The 27017-nt window shown below is 48.2% G+C and overlaps 2 protein-coding genes across 2 annotated transcripts in view; both read right to left on the reverse strand.

The window, feature by feature from the left end:
* The window catches only part of LOC140909091 (solute carrier family 23 member 1), an 82860-nt gene that overhangs the window by 31912 nt on the left and 23931 nt on the right, over positions 1–27017 (reverse strand). Inside the window, exon 4 of the mRNA XM_073337594.1 lies at positions 793–952. Within this exon, the coding sequence (XP_073193695.1) occupies positions 793–952 (160 nt within the window). The remainder of the gene's footprint in view (positions 1–792; positions 953–27017) is intronic.
* On the reverse strand, positions 10359–12133 carry LOC144930248 (uncharacterized). The gene is made up of 2 exons (XM_078851801.1): positions 11490–12133; positions 10359–10900 (listed from the first exon to the last, which is right to left on the reverse strand). Exons 1-2 carry the CDS (start codon positions 12070–12072, stop codon positions 10359–10361), a joined length of 1125 nt encoding a protein of 374 aa, XP_078707927.1. The 5' UTR covers positions 12073–12133.

A 27017-nucleotide genomic window follows, 5' to 3' on the forward strand; every position in this document is an offset into this window, starting at 1 on the left:
TGACTAAGTGACAGATCTGAGATAAGGTCACAGGTGGCCTGACTACAAGTCCCCATGCTTTAGCCAGCAGACCATATTATTTGCCTTCTTGTTTATGATCATTTGTGTCCTCCATGTTCTGCTAACATGACCAGTAGCTACAATGGTCTGGATCACATCTCTCAGATCAATACCCAGGGAAGGACCTCTGCAGAAGGGGATGGAAGTATCAGCCACCTCTGAAGTACCCTCCTCCTTCCCTTCCTGGGGGGAACTCCTCCCTCGGTGGAGATCGGCATGGAGGGAAGAGCTGGGGGTTGAACAAGGTGTATTATTCCCCGCTAGCCCAGTAGAGATTACACAGGAAGCGTAATTCAGCTCTAGGCTGTATATTCTTTTCTATGGACCCTCTTCATGCTGAAGAACCCATTCCATTGAGGGATGGTGTTTAAGGAAACCACAGCAGGGGAGGAGAACTGCTATAGCGGAACTCCACTGAGGGAGGGGTCCCTAGCAATAGATGGCTCTGGGATGGTCACTAGTTACCACAGAAACGGCCCTGACATGGAATATGTTTTCCCAGAAAATAAAATACTCTAACAGCATTTCCTCAGCCTTCGGGACAAGTTCATGAGTAAAGTCTATAAACCACAGATGTCTGTAGCGGTGCAAGTTAGAATGTAGCCTTGTATTTACAAGTAAAAAGGTATGTCTCCTGGGACCTGATGTTCCCTCTAACACCTCAAGGCCCATTCAGATGATACACCTCAGGTTTTTATAGCTGCCCTTCTGGCAGTAGCTCACAGGGATTACCTCTCGCATCCTTGACTGCCAGACCTCGATGAACTCCGGCGAAGTAGCATTCACCTGGCTGGCATTCTGCGTCCACGCAGGGCATCTCCAGTTAGGGAGGGAGAGCATGGCAAGGGAAGGAGTCAAGAATGCAAAAGTCCCTCCTTGGAGAATGGGCAACCTGGAAACAAGCCAGAGGGCAGAGAGTTAAGCTATTTGATCTCTGGGAAACCACCTCGGGCAGGGCAGGGGAAGTATTTGGTTAGTAGTACTGTCTTCCTCCAGTGAGATACAGAAAGGATATTTCAGAGTGATTGACTTGGGTGGATGAGATGGATCAGTAAGCACCTCAGCATGCAGAGAGTCAGGGGAAATCCAGTGGTCTCAGCAGAGACCTGACAACAAAGAGGAGTCTTTAAGCCACACAATTACACTAAAGTTTTATTTCAAAAGGGGGATTCAGCCTCTCTCATGTTTGCCTTTGGCAATTTCCTCTTCAAAACACTGATTATTTCTGGGAACCCTGTCACCAACAATACCCAAGAGTTGGTATGTATTTTGACACAATAGTAGTACCCCAAGAATTGGAAAATGCTGCTTCTGGATTCAAACTTTGGATCCCTCACCCCTATTTGCGGTAGTTTTTAAGGAGGGAAAACAGTCATCTTAAAGCATGTGTCTGTATGTTTCGGATCAGATCTTTGTGCTACAAGATGGTAAAAGAACAAGGGAAGAGAAAAGGAAAGGAACCAAAGCAGAGAAAGAGTGACAGAAAGAAAAGGAGTACTTGTGGCACCTTAGAGACTAACAAATTTATTTGAGCATAAGCTTTCGTGAGCTACAGCTCAAAGCTTATGCTCAAATAAATTTGTTAGTCTCTAAGGTGCCACAAGAACTCCTTTTCTTTTTGCGAATATGGACTAACACAGCTGCTACTCTGAAACCCAACTGGCAGAAGTTTGTGGCTAAGTGTGACCGGGCAGAGGGGGAAGTTCTAGGAAACAGCAAAAGGGAAGGGAAAGAGACCCAGTCTGAGACTTAAATAAGGGGCCTGATTCTCTGTAAACAGGCTACAAGTAACTCTCAGTGAAGCAGTGATCTACTGGAGGGGGCTGCTGAGAGTCCCTGGTTAAAATTCTGCCACCAAATTGAAGGAATGTTGGGGTGATGGCCCTTGACGGAGTCATCCCCTCTGAATGCAGTTCATGACATCTCCAAAGTGCAGATTGCACCAAGTCCAGAATTCTCTGACAAGGTTTCCAGTGTTGCAACGCTCACCATTTTATTGTGATAGCTGGGATTTTTCTTAAAAACCCAGTTTCAGGGATCAAGAGACTGCCTGAAAATATCAGCTTTCATTAAGTTTCTGTCCCTCATAGTTGCAGAGAAAATCATGGAAATGTGAAGCAAGTGCACTCTAAAGTCTCAGAAAGCCAGAAGGAAAATAAATGATCCTCAATTTTTTTACTTAGAAAAAACCCAACAACCTTGTGACTTTGGCTGAGCTGACATGATTTTTGTGTGGGTGGGGCTGGTAATATTGCGTTTCCTAGAGGAGGATGCCACTACCTCACCCAAGAACTCACTGCAAGGGTTTCACTCCCAACTAGCATATAATTAATTCTGTGGCCCCTCAAACCTTCCAGTGCAACACCCACACTTCTGTCCATTTAAGGTACGTATGTGGCCCCCATTATTGTAGTATTTGAGCTCTTCACAATCTGTACTGTATTCATCCTCACAACACCCATGTGATGTAGGGAAGTGCTATCACTGCCAATACACACCTGGGGAACTGAGACACAGAAAACATTAAGCGGCCTGCCCATGGAGCCTGTGGCAGAGCAAGAACCTAGATCCCCAGAGTCTCAGATTAGAACCCGAGCCACTGGACCCTTCTCTGTATACTTCTGGCCCACTAGGCTTATCAGAAGCTAGAAGAGGAGACGTGTTGTGGTATCTGCACATGATTGCACCAAAGTGAACAGAAATTATTTGTACCCTGAAGCGGGAGAGGAAAACTGAGCCCGTTGTCTCTCACGTAGCAATGCCAAATGATAACACAGGGCTTCCAGGCTGGCCTAAATGCTCCAATTCCCCCCCCCCACACACACACACACACACTCTATAGTTTTGAATAAGTAATAGTACTTTGCCTTCTATAACGCCTTTCAACTTGGGATCCATACTTTACATAGATTAAACAATTGTCAGCCTGACAGTACGCAAACAGCTTAATCTTTTTTAGGCCTTTATCACCTGTGTTAAATTGCCTCCATGGGGACTTCATACATGCTAGTGGGATACCGATACTCTCTCCTTAAATCAGACCTCCCTGTTCTTTTGCCCCCACCCCACCCTTCAGCCCCTGCTCCAAGCTTTATTACCTTGTTATCCCACAGAACAAGGCAGAATCCGCACTGAGCTCTTTCTGAAAATCTCCCACTGGTGCTGCAGCACCAGTCCTGGGCCATCAGAGCTCCTTATTGTGGGAGCAATAGCATACACTAGGCTCAGGGAGTTTTACCACCATGTCATCATATAATGCTGCTTAGAGCAGGTCTTGACAATATGATGATATAAATGCTGTGTAACCCCCCCGGCATAGCTTAAGCCCTCTTCTCTGCCTGGTGCTTGCTAAGACCAATATTTGGAGCAGCTTCTCCCCTCTTCTTGAACAGGTCAGGTCCTGGGTTCCTCTTCTTGACTCATGGTTCCTCAAATGACTCCATGCTGTGCCAGATACACAGGGGCGCTGTCCCTTGAGAAATTAATGGCCATGTTTGTAGCGGACAAGGGGTGCTACGTCCAGTACCCAGGGGGACAATAAAGTAAATAAAACAAACATCAACAGAATGATACACACCAAACATAACCCTATAACTGGGACAGGGGAGGAGAGACAGGAAAATAGGACATGGTAAAGGAAAGGATTAAAAAGGTTAACTAATAGTTAACCAACATTTGTAAATAAACCAACTCCCCACCTCCTAACACACTCAAACTTTTCCAAACTCCTGCTTCCTCCCTAACACCTTCCCAAGGTGAATGATAGGCTGAGACTGAACATCCTGGGATTCTGTATTGCAGTGCTGGGGCATGGGCCTGCTTTTAAATAAACATCATTTTTCCCCACCCCTGGGTGGGTCAGGGTCCTCTCTCAACTGGGCTCATCTGTTCTCTGGTCTGGAATCCTCCTGTGGTCTCAGCTGGCTCTCAGTAGCTGGTCAAATCTTTCCCTAGTGGATTCTCATCACTGCAGTGCTAGAAATACCTGGTCCAAGCAGCTAAAGACTCAGCTGTACAAACTCCTTTCAGGGAAGTGGGAATTTAGCAGGGACTCCCTGAGCCATGTCGCATCTTTCTCAGCTTCCAAACAGAAAATCTGCAGCCCTGACTTGACTTTGGTCCAGTGGACGGCTCATCCAGATCATCCCATGCAGAAACCTCCTTAACCAGTCCCAGCAGGGATTTCTAGTTCCTTCTCTCCCCACCTCTGACTCCAAGCACTCTGGGAATGGGGTCTGAGGGCTCTGGCAGCCAACTTAGTCGTAACCCTTTCAACAGGGCTCCATAAGGAATGTCTACACAGCCCACAGCAGCGAGCCTCCCAGCCCAGTCAATAAACTCGGGCTAGCGAGGCTCATGCTAGAGCTCTTAAAAAAAAGCTGCGTAGCCAGTGCTTTGAGGTTGCAACTTGGGCTGGAGTGTGGCCCACCTCCCTCCTTGGGCTTCAGACCCCATGCTCCAGCCCAAGCTGCAGCTCCTAAGCACTGGCTACGCAGCTTCAAGAGCTCTAGCATGAGCCTCGCTAGCCCAAGTCTATTAACTGGCCTGTGTGGAAGTATAACATTGTATAAGTATAGCGTTGTATAAGGGGACATGCTGGATACATTGTATGTGAGAGGGCATGCCAAAACATGTTACAAAGTATCTGAGGGAGCACACGTAGGGACAGTTAGCTTTTGAATGGAGAAGCAATTAAGATAGAGCCAGCACGTCTAAGAAGCAGGCATCAGAATGGAAGGTGTGAAGGGCAATTAGTTAACTGGAAACTGTTAAAGGAGATTGTTAAGGGTGGCAGGTAATTGAAGATACGTGACTGGTCTCAGGGATCTCAAAGGGTGGTGACTAAAATCTTTTTCTTCTTTTGTCTGTAACTTCTCTGTAACTTGTTCTCCAAAAAACTGTATAAATTAAGAGACAAGCCCCACTCGGGGGGCTCACTTCTAAATGTATTAGCAGAGCAGCTTTGCTAATAAAACAGAGTGGTCTGATAAATTGAGAGTCTGAGTCAAACTTTGACAATTTGGAGGTTCCACCAAGATGGCAAGCGGCTTCACTGAGGCTGTGTGATCCCTGACTACCTTGCAGGACGATCGTGGCAGCCGGCGCCTGGACGCTTAGTCCAAGCGATCCTCCACAAGACAGAAAGATACACAGCAGCAGCGCAGTCTACGCCATTGAACTTGTTGGTTCCCACTCTGTTCGGGTAGGGGTCTTTGGATCCAGCTTCTGGAATCAGACATCTCAGGTAATTATTATTTTTGTGCTTTAACCGGTTTGAGGACTGTCTTGTCTTTGTGTCTATCCGTCTTCCCCGTGGTGTGTGAGAGAATCTGGGAGCCATCTCTGTCCAGAGACTGGCTGACCAAGGGGTCCCCGTCCCCACGGTCTGAATAAGTGGAATCTGCACAGCTGAAGCCGCACCACGCCTTGGGTATAATCCCTGGTGTGAAAGCAAGGGCAGTTGAGGCAGTAGCCTGTGGGCTCCTTTCTGTGTGTTGCACCGGGTACCGCTCTGCTGAGCCCGAATTTCCTTCTTGTGTGAGTGCTGTGTGAAGTCCTCCTGGATGGGTAATCAGAAGTCTAAGGTAGAACAGTTCCCTAAGGGAACTCCAGCTTATTTTATGTATTTTAGGAGGGGTCCGGACTCTTGTAGGTTTCTTGAAAAATGGTCCAAATTAGCTCTAGAGAACCCCAAATTACAGTGGCCACTGTTAGGTTCTTGGGACAAGGCTCGAGTGGACGCTTTAAAAAGCAAACTCGTCCTCCCAAAAACCAAATTGGAGAGAGGCGAAGTAGACTGCTTCATGCAGTGGTGGGAAGAGGCAAATCGTAGATGGACTGAGTCAAAACTCACCTCTCTTAAAAATTCTATCAAAAAACTAATAGTTCAATTGGATGCAGTCTCTCCCACCACTAGTCCGAGCGCTCCCCTTTGCCCAGTCCTGTGCAATGATCCGGATCAAACCCGACCCCCACCATACTCCTGCGCAAATAAGAAATCAGAAAAGGAAAAATCTTCAGTGACTACAGATAATGAAAGTGAAGAAGATACCCTCACTGGCCTCGCAGCTCTGCAAAATATTATGAAGAAGAAATCCAAAGCAGACTGCAAAGATTCTCTTGACATCTCTTCTTGGAAAAGAGAACCTGATGGGAGGCTAATGAGAGACTCTGATCAAACTGTTGTGGCACCCTTACGAATCCTTAACATGGGAGAAAGTGAGTCCATATGGGATTATAAGCCCTGGACTCGTACGGAACTTTTATCTATAGTTAAAAGTTTTCCCAAACCACAGGAAAACTGTCAAATTTGCTGAGGAGTTTCTGTTAATCTGTGAAACCTATGAACCCCCTGAGACAGATCTCCTCCAACTATGTAAATTGTTAGCTCCTGCCAGTTATTATGAAAAATGGTTGGCTGCCGCAGACTGGCCAGCTGAAGCACGCCACTCAACCATAAAAAGTACTGGCCCAGATTCGGCATACAGAGACCGGTGTATGGCTCTTTGGAAGCGCCAGCATCAAGCCATTCCCAAAGTGTGGTCTCCTAAGGGTATGTCTACACTACGAAATTAGGTCGAATTTATAGAAGTCGGTTTTTTAGAAATCGGTTTTATATATTTGAGTGTGTGTGTCCCCACAGAAAATGCTCTAAGTGCATTAAGTGCATTAACTCGGCGGAGCGCTTCCACAGTACCGAGGCAAGCGTCGACTTCCGGAGCGTTGCACTGTGGGTAGCTATCCCACAGTTCCCGCAGTCTCCGCTGCCCATTGGAATTCTGGGTTGAGATCCCAATGTCTGATGGGGCTAAAACATTGTCGCGGGTGGTTCTGGGTACATATCGTCAGGCCCCCGTTCCCTCCCTCCCCCCCGTGAAAGCAAGGGCAGACAATCATTTCGTGCCTTTTTTCCTGAGTTACCTGTGCAGACGCCATACCACGGCAAGCATGGAGCCTGCTCAGGTAACCGTCACCCTATGTCTCCTGGGTGCTGGCAGACGCGGTACAGCATTGCTACACAGTAGCAGCAACCCCTTGCCTTGTGGCAGCAGACGGTACAGTACGACTGGTAGCCGTCATCGTCATGTCTGAGGTGCTCCTGGTCGCCTCTGTGAGGTCGATCAGGAGCGCCTGGGCAGACATGGGCGCAGGGACTAAATTTGGAGTGACTTGAGCAGGTCATTCTCTTTAGTCCTGCAGTCAGTCCTATTGAACCGTCTTATGGTGAGCGGGCAGGCAATACGGACTGCTAGCAGTCGTACTGTACCATCTTCTGCCGAGCAGCCATGAGATGTGGATGGCATGCAGTCCTTCTGCACCGTCTGCTGCCAGCCAAAGATGTAAAAGATAGATGGAGTGGATCAAAACAAGAAATAGACCAGATTTGTTTTGTACTCATTTGCTTCCCCCCCTCCCCGTCTAGGGGACTCATTCTTCTAGATCACACTGCAGTCACTTACAGAGAAGGTGCAGCGAGGTAAATCTAGCCATGTATCAATCAGAGGCCAGGCTAACCTTCTTGTTCCAATAAGGACAATAACTTAGGTGCACCATTTCTTATTGGAACCCTCCGTGAAGTCCTGCCTGAAATACTCCTTGATGTAAAGCCACCCCCTTTGTTGATTTTAGTTCCCTGAAGACAACCCTGTAAGCGCCCCTCCCAGCGTCAGAGCAATGGCAAACAATCGGGCATCTGAGAGTGCTGTCCAGAGCAGTCACAATGGAGCACTCTGATGGGGCTAAAACATTGTCGCGGGTGGTTCTGGGTACGTGTCTTCAGGCCCCCGTTCCCTCCCTCCCTCCGGGAAAGCAAGGGCAGACAATCATTTTGCGCCTTTTTTCCTGAGTTACCTGTGCAGACGCCATACCACGGCAAGCATGGAGCCAGCTCAGGTAACCGTCACCCTATGTCTCCTGGGTGCTGGCAGACGCGGTATGGCTTTGCTGCACAGTAGCAGCAACCCATTGCCTTCTGGCAGCAGACGGTGCAATACGATTGGTAGTCGTCCTCATCGTGTCCAAGGTGCTCCTGGCCACGTCGACTGGGAGTGCCTGGGCAGACATGGGCGCAGGGACTAAATTTGGAGTGACTTGACCAGGTCATTCTCTTTAGTCCTGCAGTCAGTCCTATTGAACCGTCTTATGGTGAGCGGGCAGGCGATACGGACTGCTAGCAGTCGTACTGTACCATCTTCTGCCAGGCAGGCAAGAGATGAGGATTGCTAGCAGTCGTATTGTACCATCTTATGCCAGGCAGGCAAGAGATGAAGATGGCTAGCAGTCGTACTGTACCATCTTCTGCCGAGCAGCCATGAGATGTGGATGGCATGCAGTCCTTCTGCACCGTCTGCTGCCAGCCAAAGATGTAAAAGATAGATGGAGTGGGTCAGAACAAGAAATAGACCAGATTTGTTTTGTACTCATTTGCCTCCTCCCCTGTCTAGATCACACTGCAGTCACTCACAGAGAAGGTGCAGCGAGGTAAATCTAGCCATGTATCAATCAGAGGCAGGCTAACCTCCTTGTTCCAACAACAACAACAACTTAGGTGCACCATTTCTTATTGGAACCCTCCGTGCAGTCCTGCCTGAAATACTCCTTGATGTACAGACACACCCTTTGTTGATTTTAGCTCCCTGGAGCCAACCCTGTAAGCCGTGTCGTCAGTCGCCCCTCCCTCCGTCAGAGCAACGGCAGACAATCGTTCCGCGCCTTTTTTCTGTGCGGACGCCATACCAAGGCAAGCATGGAGGCCGCTCAGCTCACTTTGGCAATTAGGAGCACATTAACCACCACACGCATTATCCAGCAGTATATGCAGCACCAGAACATGGCAACGCGATACCGGGCGAGGAGGCGACATCAGCGCGGTCCCGTGAGTGATCAGGACATGGACACAGATTTCTCTGAAAGCGTGGGCCCTGACAATGCATGCATCATGGTGCTAATGGGGCAGGTTCATGCTGTGGAACGCCGATTCTGGGCTCGGGAAACAAGCACAGACTGGTGGGACCGCATAGTGTTGCAGATCTGGGACGATTCCCAGTGGCTGCGAAACTTTCGCATGCGTAGGGGCACTTTCATGGAACTTTGTGACTTGCTTTCCCCTGCCCTGAAGCGCATGAATACCAAGATGAGAGCAGCCCTCACAGTTGAGAAGCGAGTGGCGATAGCCCTGTGGAAGCTTGCAACGCCAGACAGCTACCGGTCAGTTGGGAATCAATTTGGAGTGGGCAAATCTACTGTGGGGGCTGCTGTGATGCAAGTAGCCCACGCAATCAAAGATCTGCTGATATCAAGGGTAGTGACCCTGGGAAATGTTCAGGTCATAGTGGATGGCTTTGCTGGAATGGGATTCCCTAACTGAGGCGGGGCTATAAACGGAACCCATATCCCTATCTTGGCACCGGAGCACCAAGCCGCCGAGTACATAAACCGCAAGGGGTACTTTTCGATAGTGCTGCAAGCTCTGGTGGATCACAAGGGACGTTTCACCAACATCAACGTGGGATGGCCGGGAAAGGTGCATGGTGCTCGCATCTTCAGGAACTCTGGTCTGTTTCAAAAGCTGCAGGAAGGGACTTTATTCCCAGACCAGAAAATAACTGTTGGGGATGTTGAAATGCCTATATGTATCCTTGGGGACCCAGCCTACCCCTTAATGCCATGGCTCATGAAGCCGTACACAGGCAGCCTGGACAGTAGTCAGGAGCTGTTCAACTACAGGCTGAGCAAGTGCAGAATGGTGGTAGAATGTGCATTTGGATGTTTAAAGGCGCGCTGGCGCAGTTTACTGACTCGCTTAGACCTCAGTGAAACCGATATTCCCACTGTTATTACTGCTTGCTGTGTGCTCCACAATATCTGTGAGAGTAAGGGGGAGACGTTTATGGCGGGGTGGGAGGTTGAGGCAAATCGCCTAGCTGCTGGTTACGCGCAGCCAGACACCAGGGCGGTTAGAAGAGCACAGGAGGGCGCGGTACGCATCAGAGAAGCTTTGAAAACCAGTTTCATGACTGGACAGGCTACGGTGTGAAAGTTCTGTTTGTTTCTCCTTGATGAAACCCCCCGCCCCTTGGTTCACTCTACTTCCCTGTAAGCTAACCACCCTCTCCTCCTCCCTTTAATCATTGCTTGCAGAGGCAATAAAGTCATTGCTGCTTCACAGTCATGCATTCGTTATTCATTCATCACACAAATAGGGAGATGACTACCAAGGTATCCCAGGAGGGGTGGTGGAGGAGGGAAGGAAAATGCCAAACAGCACTTTAAGCACAGCATTTTAAAAGTTTACAACTTTAAAATTTATTGAATGACAGCCTTCTTTTCTTTGGGCAATCCTCTGTGGTGGAGTGGCTGGTTGGCCGGAGGCCCCCCCACCGCGTTCTTGGGCGTCTGGGTGTGGAGGCTATGGAACTTTGGGAGGAGGGCGGTTGATTACAGAGGGGCAGCAGTGGCAGTCTGTGCTCCAGCTGCCTTTGCTGCAGCTCAACCATACACTGGAGCATACTGGTTTGGTCCTGCAGCAGCCTCAGCATTGAATCCTGCCTCCTCTCATCACGCTGCCGCCACATTTGAGCTTCAGCCCTGTCTTCAGCCCACCACTTACTCTCTTCAGCCCGCCACTTACTCTCTTCAGCCCGCCACCTCTCCTCCCGGTCATTTTGTGCTTTCCTGCACTCTGACATTATTTGCCTCCACGCATTCGTCTGTGCTCTGTCAGTGTGGGAGGACAGCATGAGCTCAGAGAACATTTCATCACGAGTGCATTTTTTTTTCTTTCTAAGCTTCACGAGCCTCTGGGAAGGAGAAGATCCTGTGATCATTGAAACACATGCAGCTGGTGGAGAAAAAAAAAAGGGACAGCGGTATTTAAAAAGACACATTTTATAAAACAGTGGCTACACTCTTTCAGGGTAAACCTTGCTGTTAACATTACATACATAGCACATGTGCTTTCGTTACAAGGTCGCATTTTGCCTCCTCCCACCGCGTGACTACCCCCTCAACCTTCCCCCCTCCCTGTGGCTAACAGCGGGGAACATTTCTGTTTAGCCACAGGCAAACAGCCCAGCAGGAATGGGCTCCTCTGAGTGTCCCCTGAAGAAAAGCACTCTATTTCAACCAGGTGACCATGAATTATATCTCACTCTCCTGAGGATAACACAGAGAGATAAAGAACGGATTTTGGTTGAATGCCAGCAAACATACACTGCAATGCTTTGCTCTACAGTGATTCCCGAGTATGTGTTACTGGCCTGGAGTGGTAAAGTGTCCTACCATGAAGGACGAAATAAGGCTGCCCTCCCCAGAAACCTTTTGCAAAGGCTTTAGGACTACATCTAGGAGAACCACAAATGCCAGGGCAAAGTAATCCTTTCACATGCTTGCTTTTAAACCATGTATAGCATTTTAAAAGGTACACTCACCAGAGGTCCCTTCTCCACCTGCTGGGTCCAGGAGGCAGCCTTGGGTGGGTTCGGGGGGTACTGGCTCCAGGTCTAGGGTGAGAAACAGTTCCTGGCTGTCGGGAAAACCGGTTTCTCCGCTTGCTTGCTGTGAGCTATCTACAACCTCCTCATCATCATCATCTTCTTCGTCCCCAAAACCTGCTTCCGTATTGCCTCCATCTCCATTGAAGGAGTCAAACAACACGGCTGGGGTAGTGGTGGCTGAACCCCCTAAAATAGCATGCAGCTCATCATAGAAGCGGCATGTTTGGGGCTCTGACCCAGAGCGGCTGTTCGCCTCTCTGGTTTTCTGGTAGGCTTGCCTCAGCTCCTTCAGTTTCACGCGGCACTGCTTCAGGTCCCTGTTATGGCCTCTGTCCTTCATGCCCTGGGAGATTTTGACAAAGGTTTTGGCATTTCGAAAACTGGAACGGAGTTCTGATAGCATGGATTCCTCTCCCCATACAGCGATCAGATCCCGTACCTCCCGTTCGGTCCATGCTGGAGCTCTTTTGCGATTCTGGGACTCCATCATGGTCACCTGTGCTGATGAGCTCTGCATGGTCACCTGCAGCTTGCCACGCTGGCCAAACAGGAAATGAGATTCAAAAGTTCGCGGTTCTTTTCCTGTCTACCTGGCCAGTGCATCTGAGTTGAGAGTGCTGTCCAGAGCGGTCACAATGCAGCACTCTGGGATAGCTCCCGGAGGCCAATACCATTGAATTGTGTCCACAGTACCCCAAATTCGACCCGGCAACGTCGATTTAAGCGCTAATCCACTTGTCAGGGGTGGAGTAAGGAAATCGATTTTAAGAGCCCTTTAAGTCAAAATAAAGGGCTTCATTGTGTGGACGGGTGCAGGTTTAAATCGATTTAACGCTGCTAAATTCGACCTAAAGTCCTAGTGTAGACCAGGGCTAAAACAAACTGGACAGCAATACATTGCTGTAAGCAAGGGCAAGGAGAAAGCCCAGGCGACTATAGGTCCCGGCTAACTGATATTTTCCTACAACATTCAGGAATACAAGAGCCCGATGTAAATGGGCAGGGGGCCTTGGCACATGCATTTGTTGATGGTCTTCTCCCTGCCACAGGCAGCATGTTAAAACGAATAAGTGTGGGATGGGAGACTGAAACCATGGACAAATTGCTGGCAGTAGCAGAGCATTGCCACTGCACTTTAAAAGGAAAGGAGGAACAGTCCTCCCAAAAGTTAATGGCTCTTCAGATACAGCATTATTCAGGACTAAGCAGACCACACCGGGGACAGGGACGGGGTTGCGGAAGGGGGCAGGGGGCTCGATTAACTGGGGTTTGTAACTACTGTAAACAGCCTGGACACTGGAAAAAAGAGTGTCCAAGATGACCTAATAATTGTATGGGAAATCAAGTGAACCCCCCGCTGGTTCCTCCAGCTGATCCCCAACCCTATTTTTCACCCCAACAATGACGGGATGCTGGGGAACCTCACAAAGTTTTAGCTCCCTTATTACCTCTGTCCCCTACTGGAGAATGTGTCCTGACTGTAAATGATCTCTCTCTCCCTTTCCTTGTTGATACTGGAGCTTCTCTTTCTACAATCCGCACCACTGACTTACCTGAGGTTCCCCGATCTGGAAAATCTGTGTCTGCTGTTGGCATTACAGGGATCTCTACCTCTTTTCCCCTCTCAAAACCTTTGTCTGTTCAGGTCGGTCCCCTCTCTGAGGAGCATGCATTCCTCCTCTCTGATTCCACCCCTGCAAACCTTCTGGGACAGGACTTGCTATGCAAACTTGGCTGTTCTATTTACTGCTCCCCAGATGATGTCTATCTGCAAATCCCTCAGTCTTCCTTATGTGATTCTGTAGCCTCCCTGCTGTCTGAAACTTCCCTCTCCACTCCGGTCCCTTGCTGTCCCTTAACTCCGTCCCTAGAGCACCTAATCTCTCAGGTTCCTTCCTCCCTTTGGCCATCTCACCCATTTGAAGTGGGCCGATTAAATACTGACCCAGTTCGGATTACTGTAGACAATTCCAAACCTCTGCCTCGCCTGTCTCAGTATCCTTTGAATCCTGAGGCAGAGGCTGGGATTGCTCCAGTTATATCTGCATTAAAAGAACAAGGAATTATTGTCCCTTGTTCCAGCCCCTGTAACACCCCTATCCTCCCAGTTCAAAAGGCTGATGGCAAATTGTGGCGATTTGTTCAAGACCTTCAAACTGTTAACCGTATTGTCATACCTTTTCCAGTGGTTCCTAACCCTGCTACAATACTAGCATCTATTCCTCCAAATGCAACCCACTTTACTGTTGTAGATATGTGCTCCGCTTTCTTCTCTGTCCCAGTTCACTCTGAATCCCAGTATCTCTTTGCCTTCTCCTACAAGGGTCAGCAATATACATGGACTATCCTTCCCCAGGGGTATACAGAGAGTCCATCCTGTTTTTCTCAAGCCCTAGCCAGGGATCTCTCTGATCTGGTTTTCCCATCAGGATCCACACTGATCCAATATGTGGACGACTTACTCCTGTGCTCCCCCTCTCTGTCTGCCTCAGAAACTGATTCACTAACACTTCTCACAGCTTTAGCAAACAAGGGTCATAAGGCTTCTCGCACAAAATTGCAGCTCTGCCAAACCTCTGTCACATATCTAGGCTTCCTTCTCTCCCAGGGCTCCCGTACACTCTATCCAGCCCGGGTACAAGCCATCCTTAGCTTTCCCCAGCCTTGCTCTCCACGCCAGGTCACAAATTTCTTAGGCATGACAGGGTTCTGTTGGCAATGGATTCCCCAATATGCTTCTCTGGCTAAACCACTCCAAGAACTCACTCGATCCTCTGTATCTAACCCCATGCCATGGCCACTTGAAGCAAATGCTGCTTTCATCTCCCTTAAGCAGAATTTAGCCTCTGCCCCTGCCTTAGGGTTACCTAACTATGACAAGCCTTTTACCCTTTTCTGTCACGAACAATCTGCTTGTCCCCTTGGGGTTCTTACTCAGGAGCACGGTGACAGAAATCGCCCGGTGGCTTATTTTTCTGCAACCTTGGACCCTGTAGCCCAGGGTTTACCCCCTTGCCTACGCACTGTAGCTGCTGCAGTGCGCCTGGTCGAGATGTCTGAGTCCCTTGTCCTCTGCTCTCCTCTCACTCTCATGGTTCCCCATTCTGTGGATACTCTCCTTCTGCAACGCAACACTGCTCACCTCTCCTCTGCTCGCCTCACTAGGTATGAACTTTTGCTGCTTTCAGCCTCACATGTCACTATTAAGCGCTGCTCCCGGTTAAACCCTGCTACCCTCCTTCCTTTACCTAGTGATGGTGAACCCCATGACTGCCTTGCAACTGTCTCCGCTATCACTGTCCCGCGCCCCGACCTTTCAGATGTACCTCTCCCTAACTCTGACCTGGTATTATTCACTGATGGGTCCTGTTATAGAAATGACCAAGGCCACTTTCTTGCAGGGTACGCTGTGGTCTCTCTCTCTGAGACCATAGAAGCTGTGCCCTTACCCTCTGTGACCTCTGCCCAGGTGGCTGAACTGATTGCTCTAACCCGTGCCTGCTTTCTAGCCGAGGGGCTCTCTGCCACTATTTTTACTGATTCTCGGTATGCCTTTGGGGTTGTGCATGACTTTGGCACCCTCTGGCAGGCTCGAGGTTTTCTTACCTCTACTGGTACCCCTATCAAGAATGGCCCCTACATTGCCGCTCTCCTATATGCAGTTTTACTACCATCTGCCTTGGCAATTGTTAAGTGTACTGGCCACTCAGCGGCAGACACCGAGGTGGCAAAAGGTAATGCACTTGCTGATGCTGATGCAAAACATGCCGCCACTATAAAACCTTCACCAGAAGCGTTTCTTGGTCCCCTCTCTGTCTCTGTAATGCCACCATCCCTGTCTCATCTCGCTCAGCTCCAGGATTCTGCCCCAGAAACAGAGAAAGACTCCTAGAGTGCTTTGGGTTGCTCTTTGCATTCTGATTCCCTTTGGCGATCGCCACCGGTACCTTTGTAGCCCCCCTCTCACTCTACCCGTCTCTAGCCGCCCTGCTACATGGTGTTTCGCATGTCGGCAAGGAGGGGATGGTCTCTGCTATGAGTAAGGCGGGGTAGTGGGCTCCCCATTTCAGCTCCTTTGCAACCCGCCACTGTGCCGCTTGTGTTACTTGTCAAAGCCACAATGTAGGCAAATCTGTAAAAGTAACACAAGGGTTCCGGGGTTTGCCTCAAGCACCTTTCCTACACTGGCAACTTGATTTTGTACAAATGCCAAAGTGTCAGAAATATGAATTCATTTTAGTTATAATATGTCTGTTTTCAGATTGGATTGAAGCCTTTCCCTGTCGCAAAGCTGATTCATTGTCCATTGCAAAATGTCTGTTAAACCACATTATCCCTACCAAGGGAATTCCTGCCATTTTGTCTAGTGACTGGGAAACACATTTTACTGGAAAAATTGTTCAACATCTAAACCAGGTATTACATGTCACCCACCTGTTGCACTGCCCTTACTATCCACAGAGTGCAAGGGCAGTTGAAAGGCGAAATGGTGTGCTTAAAAATAAGCTGGCAAAAATCTGTAGTTCCACAGGGTTAAACTGGCCAGCTGCTTTACCACTGGCCCTTATGGAAATTCGGTCATCCCCATCCCAGAGACACAAATTGAGTCCATTTGAAATCATCGTGGGACGCCCTATGCGAACAATGGCTACTATTACCCCAGCCCCAGACCTAAACCTAACTCACAGCATGCTCCTCCAGTACTGCAAAGGGTTAATGCAAGCTGTGAGCTCCTTCCATTCGCAGGTGCGAGCAGCTTGGCCGACGGAACCCACCTCTGCTGCCTGTCACACTCTTGAGCCTGGTGATTGGGTCTACCTGCGGCACCACCTTCGGAAGCACGCCTTGGAACCCCGGTGGAAGGGTCCATACCAGGTACTGCTCACCACCCAGACAGCAGTGAAATTATCCAGCATCGCTGCATGGATCCACGCCTCACAGTGTAAGCCAGCGCCACCTCAAGGGGACCAAGCACCTCTGCAAGACCACGCAGAACCAGCTTCAACCCCAGAAGACAAAGAGGAACAGCCTGCAATACCTTACAATCTGCGCTCTCGTAAGGGTTGCCAGAAGCAGAGGGTAAGCAGACAGCAGGACCCAACAAACAAGAAGCAGTAGTGAGCCTAGCGCCTGCTGCCTGGTGGACATAAAACCGTGACTGCGGTTCCCTCGAAAGGGGTTGTCGGAACCAGAAAGGGTCCTGCTTCCAACATGTGTCCTTTGAGAAGCTTAATCCTCAGCTACTGTGTCCTGAGGGTCTGGGGAATCCAGAGTGACAGTGACAATTCTTTCATCCAACAACAGGTGCAGATAGCCCAGATCCTGAATATTTCTAATTGCTGGGTCTGCAGCCACATCCCAGCTCACTCACAAGCTAGTATCCCCACCATGGCAATCCCTTTGAATTCCTCAGAGCTTGCTGGAGAACCCTATCCACTTAAAAGGACATGGAAGGAAAATGACACTTGGGGGCTGGGAAAAACATACGTTCCTAAACTTATAAGTGTGGTGAAAGGAAAGGGCCACTGGTGCTGGGTGTGTAATGGGACAGGGCTGAATCTAGGGAGGAGCAGCTGTCTCCAATACATCGTGTACCATGGTGTATGGGACTATTCAAACAAGGTTGGAGAATGGCGAACTTGGTATGGAAAGATAAACTTCCTCTCAACCTGGGATCAAACCAAAGATTCAATCTCTTGCTCCCCCTACAGCCTCCCTGAGAAAAACAGCACCATCTACAAATGTCATGTGAATGCTACCTCTTCTCCCAGTGAAAATCATCCTGTGCCCTTTGGGGGATACTATTCCTCCTTCGTAAATTCTTACATGTCAAAGGGTTGCAGTCAACCCTTCCCAGCTTTACTGGGACATCATTGGGTTTGTGGGGAAAATGCTTACACTGTGTTACCAGCAAATTGGTCAGGTATCTGTTATCCTGCTCAGCTTTTCCCACAATTCCGGGTGCTTCAATCCCTCCCAGGAAATCGCCTCCGTAATTTCAGGAGAAAAAGGAGGGACTTGCCAGATGCTAAATGGTATGTGGATAACATAAGCCCCCTAACTTGGGAAGAAGCTGTTGGCATTTCTTTAGTCCCAGTAGGGGGGGTAATCCACCATGCAAAAAGGCTTTTAAGGTTACAAGCGGTGGTTGAGATCATGGCCAATGAAACAGGAGAGAGCTTAAAAGCTCTAGCCAAAGAAGCAGGAGTGGTCCGACAAGTGGCCCTCCAAAACCATCGGGCATTAGATATAATACTGGCAGCCAAAGGAGGGACCTGTGCTCTAACTGGAACAGAATACTGTGTATACATACCTGATAATACTAATGAGGTAATAAATTGTGCTAGCCATCTGGAGCAAATTGCATACCTTCCCCACGAAGAACCAAGTTCCTTGTGGAAATGGATAAGTAACTTATTCAATTTCTCTAGTCTGGGAAACTGGTTGTTTCAAGGAATCCTGACTATCCTGTTTGGAATTCTAATAATCTTTGTGTGTTTGCAATTGATTTCTTCTTGTATCCAAAACTGCACAAGACACACCATCCATCAGGTTACCCCTAACCAGAGTGCTAATCTAATGTTGTTAAATGTCACCAGTGAAAGTAATGAAAAAGAACGATTGATGTATGGAATCCAGTAAGTCATTGGTCATGGGCGTAGCCTTGACCAAAAGGGGGGATTGTGGAAGTATAACATTGTATAAGTATAACGTTGTATAAGGGAACATGCTGGATACATTGTATATGAGAGGGCATGCCAAAACATGTTACAAAGTATCTGAGGGAGCACACGTAGGGACAGTTAGCTTTTGAATGGAGAAGCAATTAAGATAGAGCCAGCACGTCTAAGAAGCAGGCATCAGAATGGAAGGTGTGAAGGGCAATTAGTTAACTGGAAGCTGTTAAAGGAGATTGTTAAGGGTGGCAGGTAATTGAAGATACGTGACTGGTCTCAGGGATCTCGAAGGGTGGTGACTAAAATCTTTTTCTTCTTTTGTCTGTAACTTCTCTGTAACTTGTTCTCCAAAAAACTGTATAAATTAAGAGACAAGCCCCACTCGGGGGGCTCACTTCTAAATGTATTAGCAGAGCAGCTTTGCTAATAAAACAGAGTGGTCTGATAAATTGTGAGTCTGAGTCAAACTTTGACACCTGGGAGGCTCACTGTTCTAGACTGTGTAGACATGCCCCTGGAGGCTCAGCCCAGAGGTCCTGGGCCAGGAAACCCCAAGAGAGCAGGGGTGGCCAACCTGAGCCTGAGAAGGAGCCAGAATTTACCAATGTACATTGCCAAAGAGCCACAGTAATACGTCAGCAGCCCCCCCAACAGCTCCCAGCCCCCCACCCCTGCTCCCAGAGCCTCCCACCCACTGGCAGCCCCACTGATCAGCGCCTCCCACTCCCTCCCGATACCTCCCAATCGGCTGTTTCATGGCATGCAGGAGGCTCTGGGGAGGAGGGGGAGAAGCGAGGGCACAGCAGGCTCAGGGGAGGGGCAGGAAGGGTGGAGTGGCGGCAGGGCCTGTGGCAGAGCCAGGGGTTGAGCAGTGAGCATCCCCCGGCACATTTGAAAGTTGGCACCTGTAGCTCCAGCCCCGGAGTCGGTGCCTATACAAGGAGCCGCATATTAATTTCTGAAGAGCTGCATGTTGCTGCGGAGCCACAGGCTGGCCACCCCTGCCAACAGAGAGTTATGCCATTCCTCACCTGAGAAAAATCTGATGTCATTATCAAGTACTTCAGCATAAACATAAGGTAGTACATAATACAATCAAGATATACTTTTGAGCTCATATTCTGATTAAGAATACCACAAAAACAGGCAATATAACACGCACACAAGCACAATGTCCTACTAAACTTTGAGGATAACAGAAGGATTTCCAGTACTGCGCAGCACACTCCCAACACCCATTTGTGGAACAAAGAGGCACCATCAGGAGATGGTCCTGCTTTGAGCAGGGGATTGGACTAGATGGCCTCCTGAGGTCTCTTCCAACCCTAATATTCTATGAGAGCCATAGGTTAACCAGATGATGGGCTTCAGTTCTCACCCAGAGCACCTAGGTATCGATGGATCTCCTGGGGTAACAGGTCATGTACTCCCTACTTCAGGCTCCATGCCACTGTCTGCAATTCCTCCCTCGGTAGGCTCTTCCATGCTATCCAGGACTGTTCCCTCTGGATACTCTGGTGGTGTGAAGGGTTTGGCTACAGGGTTCAGCGCACGCCTATGGGCGTCACAGATGGACTGATCACAGAGTCCTTCTGGATCTGGGATTTCAGGTTTTACAGGGAGCCTGTACCTTAGAACACCAAATAAAGTGATGCATTCATAGACTAGCCTTCCACATGGGAAGTTGCACTTTGTGTCATCTTCAGAAGCAAGAAGTTCCTCCTCCTCACATGTAACGAGCTGAACAATGTTAGATGATAGAAGTTCCATCAGCAGATACTCCAAAGCACAAGTCCACAGGCAGTCTATTCTCTTCCAAACATTTGATGTTACGGGTGTGAAAGTAGAATGAATTATATTGAAATTATAATTCATTAAAGAAATGCTGCTTGAAGGGTTTGTTGAAATATAGTTGTCAGGAAGAGAAACATTAAGGAGTGTGAGACAATGGGTCCTCAAACTAATTAACTTAGAGCTCCTACTGAGCTAGGAGATTGGTAAACATTATACATACATATCTTATTTGCATACTATTTGTCAGTTTCTGCTTTCTTTTGTCTCATGTTAAATTGGCTTTGGCTTAGCTGTATAAATAAGGTATCTTGAGCCTCAGAGAGGGGCTCACATCTGGGTGCATTAGCAAAGCGCTTTGCTAATAAACAGAGTGGTCTGACAAATTATGTGAGTCCTGAATCTAACTTTGACAATTTGGAGGTTCCACCGAGATGGCAACCGTCTTCACTGGGGCCGTGTGACTCCTGACTGTTCTTAGGATGGCCGTGGCAAGCCAGCACCTGGGCATTTGGCCCGAGCGGTCCTCCGCCAGAACGGAAGGGTGCATGACCACAATGAAGTCTACGCCATCGAACCTGTTGGTTCCCACTCTGTTCTGGTAGGGATCCCGGGATCTTACATGAGGAATCTGGTCAGGTAATTATTTCTGTGTTTTGTCCAGACTGAGGACTGTCGTCTCTGTGTCTATCCGTCCTCCCTGTGGTGTGTTTGAGTCTGGGCACCGTCTCCGTCCGGGGATCGGCTGACCAAAGGGTTCCTGTCCCCACGGTCTGAGTGAGTGAAATCTGCACAATCGCAGCCGCACCGCACCTTGGGTAAAACCCTTTGTATGAAAGCAAGGGCGATTGAGGCAGTAGCCTGTGGGCTCCTTTTGTGTGTTGCACCCGGCATGGCTCTGATGAACCCAACTTTTCTTCTTGTGTGATTGGTGTGTAAAGTCCTCCTATATGGGTAACCAGATGTCGGGACAGTTCCCTAAAGGAACGCCGGCTCAGTTTATGTATTTTAGGAAGAGTCCGGACTCCTATAAATTTCTGGAAAAATGGTCTAGGCTAAGGGGGTCAGGTAGAGTGGCTACTACCACCACTACGCTTCTGTTCCCAGAAGCCTTTACAGCTATTCTGAGGGAAAATGGGCCCTTTCCCCACAGAAATGGTCTATAAGGGACTGCTACAGGCAGCAGGCAGAGAGAGAATCTGATCAAAATTATTTGACTGTTGGGTAATGTAATCAAAATCACTAAAGGATGTAAGAGGTTTCTATTGGAACTTAACTTGGCTGCTCCTGGTTGTGTCTAGTTGTACAAGATGGAAGTGTAATCGGGGTACAGTTGTGTAAAAGAGTAATCACAGTGCAAGGATGTTAGGCAAAAGAGAATTTTCTGTGTGTGTATAGTGCTAAAATCTGAAGCTGTGTCTCAGCTATTACCTGAGAATAAACTTAAAGCTTGGTACAGCAGAGAAACTATTGCAAACATGGTCTGTTGCACAAGAGGGGAAACTGAGGTACACCACCTCATGAATTTCATAAATGACCAGTGAGTGGGGTAATTCACTAGCCTGACTATAGAACAGCCTGACTATAGAACAAAATAAGTACAGCCTGGAGGTAATTCTTCTGTTTTTCCTGCAATTAGCAAGGAAATTTGTAAAAGAAAGTGGTATTATTATTAAGCAATAATCTGTCCCCACTAGGGGGGTGGAAATTGTTTCTTTTGTTTTTAGACTCTACAAGCAAGCTGGCGCCAGCGGAAGAATAACTCAGAATACCATGGATCTATGTTTTCTGTTGTTTGTCTGTGATGTTTGTCTTGTTGCTAGCATTGTTGTGTTTTAATGAACAGAAAACCTCATGACATGGGTGGGGGATGGCTTCAAAAGGCTGACCTTGGGGCGGGGGGGGGGGAGAGATGATGTGTACGGGAATGCAAAAGGCTAACTTAGGAGAATCCCAAAATTCAGTGGCCACTGTTAGGATCTTGGGACAAAGACCGAGTAGACGTCTTAAAAGACAAACTCGGTCAACCTAAAACTAAATTGGCAAAAGGAGAGGTTGATTGTTTCATGCAGTGGTGGGAAGAGGCAAATCATAGGTGGACAGAATCAAAACTTGCCTCTCTCAAAGATTCTGGCTTCTATCCCACCAGATGCAACTCATTTTACTGTTGATTTGTGCTCCGCTTTCTTTTCTGTCCTGGTTCACCCTGACTCCCAGTTCCTGTTTGCCTTTTCTTACAAGGGGCAACAGTACCCACGGACCACACTGCCCCAGGGGTATACTGAAAGCCAATCATATTTTTCCCAAGCATTAGCCCGAGACCTTGCTGACCTTGTTTTCCTGTCCAGGTCCACGCTATTCCAATATGTAGATGATCTACTCCTCTGTTCCCCTTCATTGTCTGCCTCTGAAACTGACTCTTTTGTGCTCCTTACTGCCCTAGCAAATAAGGGTCACAAAGCTTCTCGCTCTAAACTACAACTCTGTCAAGTTTCTGTCACATACCTTGGCTTTCTCCTCTCCCACGATTCCCGTGCATTTTCTTCCACCCGCGTCCAAGCTATCCTTAGCTTTCCCCAACCCCGCTCCCCACGCCAGGTCCGGAAGTTTTTCAGCATGGCTGGATTTTGCAGACAATGGATTCCCCAATATGCTTCCCTTGCAAAACCTCTCCAGGAACTCACCCGATGAAGTGAGCTGTAGCTCACGAAAGCTTATGCTCAAATAAATTGGTTAGTCTCTAAGGTGCCACAAGTACTCCTTTTCTTTTTACTCGATTCTCTGTGCCTGACCCCATGCTGTGGCCCCCTGAGGCCAATTCTGCCTTTGTTTCCCTCAAACAGGGTTTGGCTTCTGCCCCTGCCTTAGGGCTGCCTGACTATTCTAAGCCTTTTACCCTTTTCTGCCACGAACAATCTGGGTGTGCGCTTGGAGTTCTCACTCAGATGCACGGAGAAAAGAACTGCCCAGTGGCTTATTTCTCTGCCACTTTAGACCCTGTTGCCCAAGGCTTACCCCCCTGCCTGCGTGCTGTGGCTGCTGCGGCATGCCTAGTCGAAATGTCTGATTCCCTTGTTCTCCGCTCTCCTCTTACCCTCCTGTTCCCTCACTGACCTCACCCTGCTCCAAGACTCTGCCCCAGCAACCGAGAGAGAATCCTGGGTTGCCCAAGGTTGCTCTCTACATCCAAGGCGAAAAAGAAGGGACTTAACAGATGCCCAATGGTATGTAAACAACATAAGACACAAACTTTCTCCGGTTTCATTTGCCATTATTTCAACTACTGCTTGTAACCTTAGGAGCCTTTTTGCATGGTGTATTACTCCCACTAATGGTATGAAGGAATCGCCAATGGCTGCTTCCCAGGTTAAGAGCCCTGGCCAAGGAAACGGGCAATCCGACAGATGGCCCTCCAAATTATGTGAGTCCTGAATCTGACTTTGACATGGGGAATATCAGGTGGACTAATTCCTTGTGCAGTGATTGGCATGTTTTAGGAAGCTGACATGCTGGCTCCACTTGGGTTTCTCAACAGGGTTCAACATGCCCCCCAAACGTGTTTAATAAGCTTTCTGGCTGAGGTGTCCCTGGAGATGATACATTCTGGATTTCCTCACCCCCACTATCTGCAGTAGCTCCTTGATAAGGTGACTCTTGGGATCTGTCTTGATCTAAGTGGATTCTACAAGACAGTTCATAGAAGACAAAAAGGTTTTCTGACAATACCTTTGCAACGGTGGTCCTCAGTGGGGAAACATGAGCATACTAGATCAGACAGTCTATGACCATTCGTACGTGTCCAGTATTTGTACTGTCTTTCTCCAAACTCAAAGTCCATACAGACCAGGTCCAATGATCCACAGCTGATGTTGACCAAAAGGGAAGATTTTTTTGAACAATGTCTTCCTCTGTATGTGCCAAGAGCAAGCTTTGCAATGCTTCTCTATATTGTAAGTCCTATGAGGCCAATAGAATCTGGATTTTAATCAAGTCAAGTGACTTGTCCACTCCAACGTATCCCATGTCTTCATGGAGGGAATACAGGATAATCCTAAACTTAATAGGGAGCACTAGCTGTTTCTCCAGGGCTGGGGAGCCCTGACTTACCCGGAGGAAAGGGCTGTTGTACTGCGTACACTTACTTTATTCCCTTAAGAACAGCGGTGCATCCAGCTAAGATTTAATTGGTGACTCTGGCTGTCCCTTCTCCAAGATATAAAATAAGTTTCCCGTAAACTAGAGTTAGTATACTGAGCTTCTCAAGGCAGACTTGCTCAGCTGCTATAGAGAAATCACATCCAATTGGTGAAGCAGGCATTGGCTGCAAAAATAGCTTCTGGAGGGGCATCCAACTGGTCTACCACACTTTGCAAGTGTGCTGTCATTTGTTGGTCTGTTGGGTCCAACAGTGGGCACATGGCTTTTACCCCAGATTCAGGAATAGTCCTCAATCAATCCAGTAGGAGAGGGCAGAAGTACAGGGAATCAGCATTATTCAGACCAGGCTGGTACCAAAGACTTACGTCATCAGTGGACGATGCAAAGAGCCATTGGTGTTCTGTGGTATCAAACGTAGTCGATATTAGCACATAGGTCAATGTGTTGTTGTCTGAGTGTACCAGAAACTTGGCTCCATACAGGTAGTCAGGAAACCTATCCACTACCACCCACTTCAAACTCTGGAATAGGCAGTAATGGAATAACCTGTCCACAACCAAGGGAGATTGTTTTCCTAGCCTGTGTCATTTAGAGGTCACTATATGCCCTAAGGCATGAGGAATTATACACCATCTAAATACATATTTCTCACTCATGTGAGCTCTGGGTGGTTTTATCTTCCATACAAAAACCACCAGCCATTACAATCTTTTCAGCACCAATTGGGATGGGGATGATCTCCTTCCTGACAAAGGTTGAGTCACAGCTAAGGAGCACTGGTCTCTCTCTCCTCTCCCACCAACTCCTGATGTACTTGCCTTTCATGATCAGCCACTACAACAATGCTGGGAGCTGCTTGAAACTTCCAAGTAAGAGTTTATCTCCCAGATTAAATGCACCAGGAAGTAGCCGCTTGGTGCAAGAAGATTGTGATTAGCAGATTTCTCTTGGAATCAAAAGGGTCTTTGTACTGTTGAAAAGCAGCCAAAACGACTCAGCATTAAGTATATTAGGGAACCTTGCCTGACTCTGAACAAAGGGGATCTCTGTCCCTTCTGTAGTCTTTCTTTGATGCTATAACACAAACACTGTCATGTCATAATGGTTGTTTTTTCCCTTATTCCAGTGGGACAGGGCGGTGCTCTGTCCCCAACCTCTGATGCCCCAGAAACTGCTCAGACCCACTTCCTTTCAATGTTCAGTCTGTATTTTATTCCAAACCCTTCCACCAACACCAGGGACAGATTAGTCTTTTGTGGGTCCCGGTGCCTGGACCATGGCCCCACCCTCTGCCCAGAGGCCCCACCCCCACTTGCCCTCTTCCCTACAAGGCCCTGCCCATCACTCACATAGAGGGAAGGGGGCAGAGAGGAGCAAGCAGGGGGCGGGGCGTTGGGGGTGCGGGAAGAGGTTGGAATGGTGCCAGATTTGTCTGGCTGTGCTGAATGAATGGTGTGAGCACAACTTGACATGACTTAAACATGGCTGAAGAACTGCAGAGGATCCTGGGAGCAGGGTCCCTTTAAGCAAAAGCAGATTTGATAAAGGAATGGAAAAGCCCGCATGTGCGATCGATATTGAACCTATTGGTCGGTAAATACAGGCCCATGCAAAAGTAAATATCACATGCACAAAGCATGGAGCACAGCATGGAGCACAGACTGACCTGGTTATAGTGACCCTACAGCAAGGACACCACGCAGAGAGCCAGAGTGAATGATTGATGAGTGAGTAAACATGGAGTGGTCTTTGTTTGATACCCACCTCCCAGCCCCTTCCAAAATACTAATCAGCTAAAATTACTAACTACACGCCCACTGGGCATGCTTTTGAGAAATGTGACTCCTTTGAGGGAAAAAAGAGTATAAGAATCAAGCAAAGTAAATTACTGAGAGATGAGAAGGAGGAGAAAAGGGAGAGGGGATTCCTTAATTGATGCTTGAAGATGCTGCTAGACAGAGTAGCCAAAACTCTGCTCTGTGGGTTCCAGTAGGACTGTGACCAGAGGGGTTTCCAGGCAGCCAAGGCTTTGCCTCGAAGGAATCCAAGATAGACCAGAGGGCTGAGGAGACCTGACCTGGAGGAAGGAAGTTGTCCATAGACTTGTAACTACTTTCTCTGTTTGCCAAGCAGGAACTGTGTGAGGCTAGCACAGGACCTGTTTGTGTATGTTTGTGAAAGAGAGGCTCATTAAGAGGAATGTATAGTTCTTTAATATCTAACTTAGGAGTTATGTGCTTAATGTAATCTTTTACCGCTTGTGTAATTCCTTCTCAAATAAACTGTAGTGTATACAAGTTAATTCCTGTGGACCGTTTTCATTGGTATGACAGTAATCTGTTCCACTGGGAGCCATTAAAGATCCATCCAGGTGTAGTAGCCCCAAGGGCCCAACATTTGGTAGCAGAGGATGATTACTATCATGTCCAAGAAAAAGGGTCTTTAAACTGAATCAGACTGTTTTCTGAACTGGTGGCCTTTGAGGAGCTTGGTATCCTGAATCACTGGTTTTAACCAACTAATTTAAATATTGTTCTGAATCAGTTCTGCCTTATATTAATTTTAGCTCGGGGAACCTGATTTAGTTACAGTACGCAGAGAAGGAAATATACCGGTGAGCGGGGTTGTATTAGTCGTTCCTAGAGTCGATGATGTTTCGCAAATGCAGACAGGGAAGGGTTGGTGAACTGGGGGAAAAGGGGGACGCCCTGAAACCCCCGGGGATGGTGGAGAGGTGTTTACTGAGACAGGCATGTGAAGATCTTGATTCTGATCCATGGTTGCCAAACGCTGTTCCTGTCCTGTATAAGTGTGACAGGTCCGGCACCGCAGCACC

This window comes from Lepidochelys kempii, chromosome 1 (genome assembly GCF_965140285.1).
Source record: "Lepidochelys kempii isolate rLepKem1 chromosome 1, rLepKem1.hap1, whole genome shotgun sequence".
NCBI lineage: Eukaryota > Metazoa > Chordata > Testudines > Cheloniidae > Lepidochelys > Lepidochelys kempii.

Bases quoted from the DNA above. Each gene is read 5' to 3' on its own strand.
- LOC144930248 (XM_078851801.1), bottom strand. From the start codon at position 12,072: ATGCAGAGCTCATCAGCACAGGTGACCATGATGGAGTCCCAGAATCGC. The intron at 10,901-11,489 runs GTGAGTGTACCT...TTTCTCCACCAG, and splicing joins AGGTGGAGAAGGGACCTCTG to CTGCATGTGTTTCAATGATC.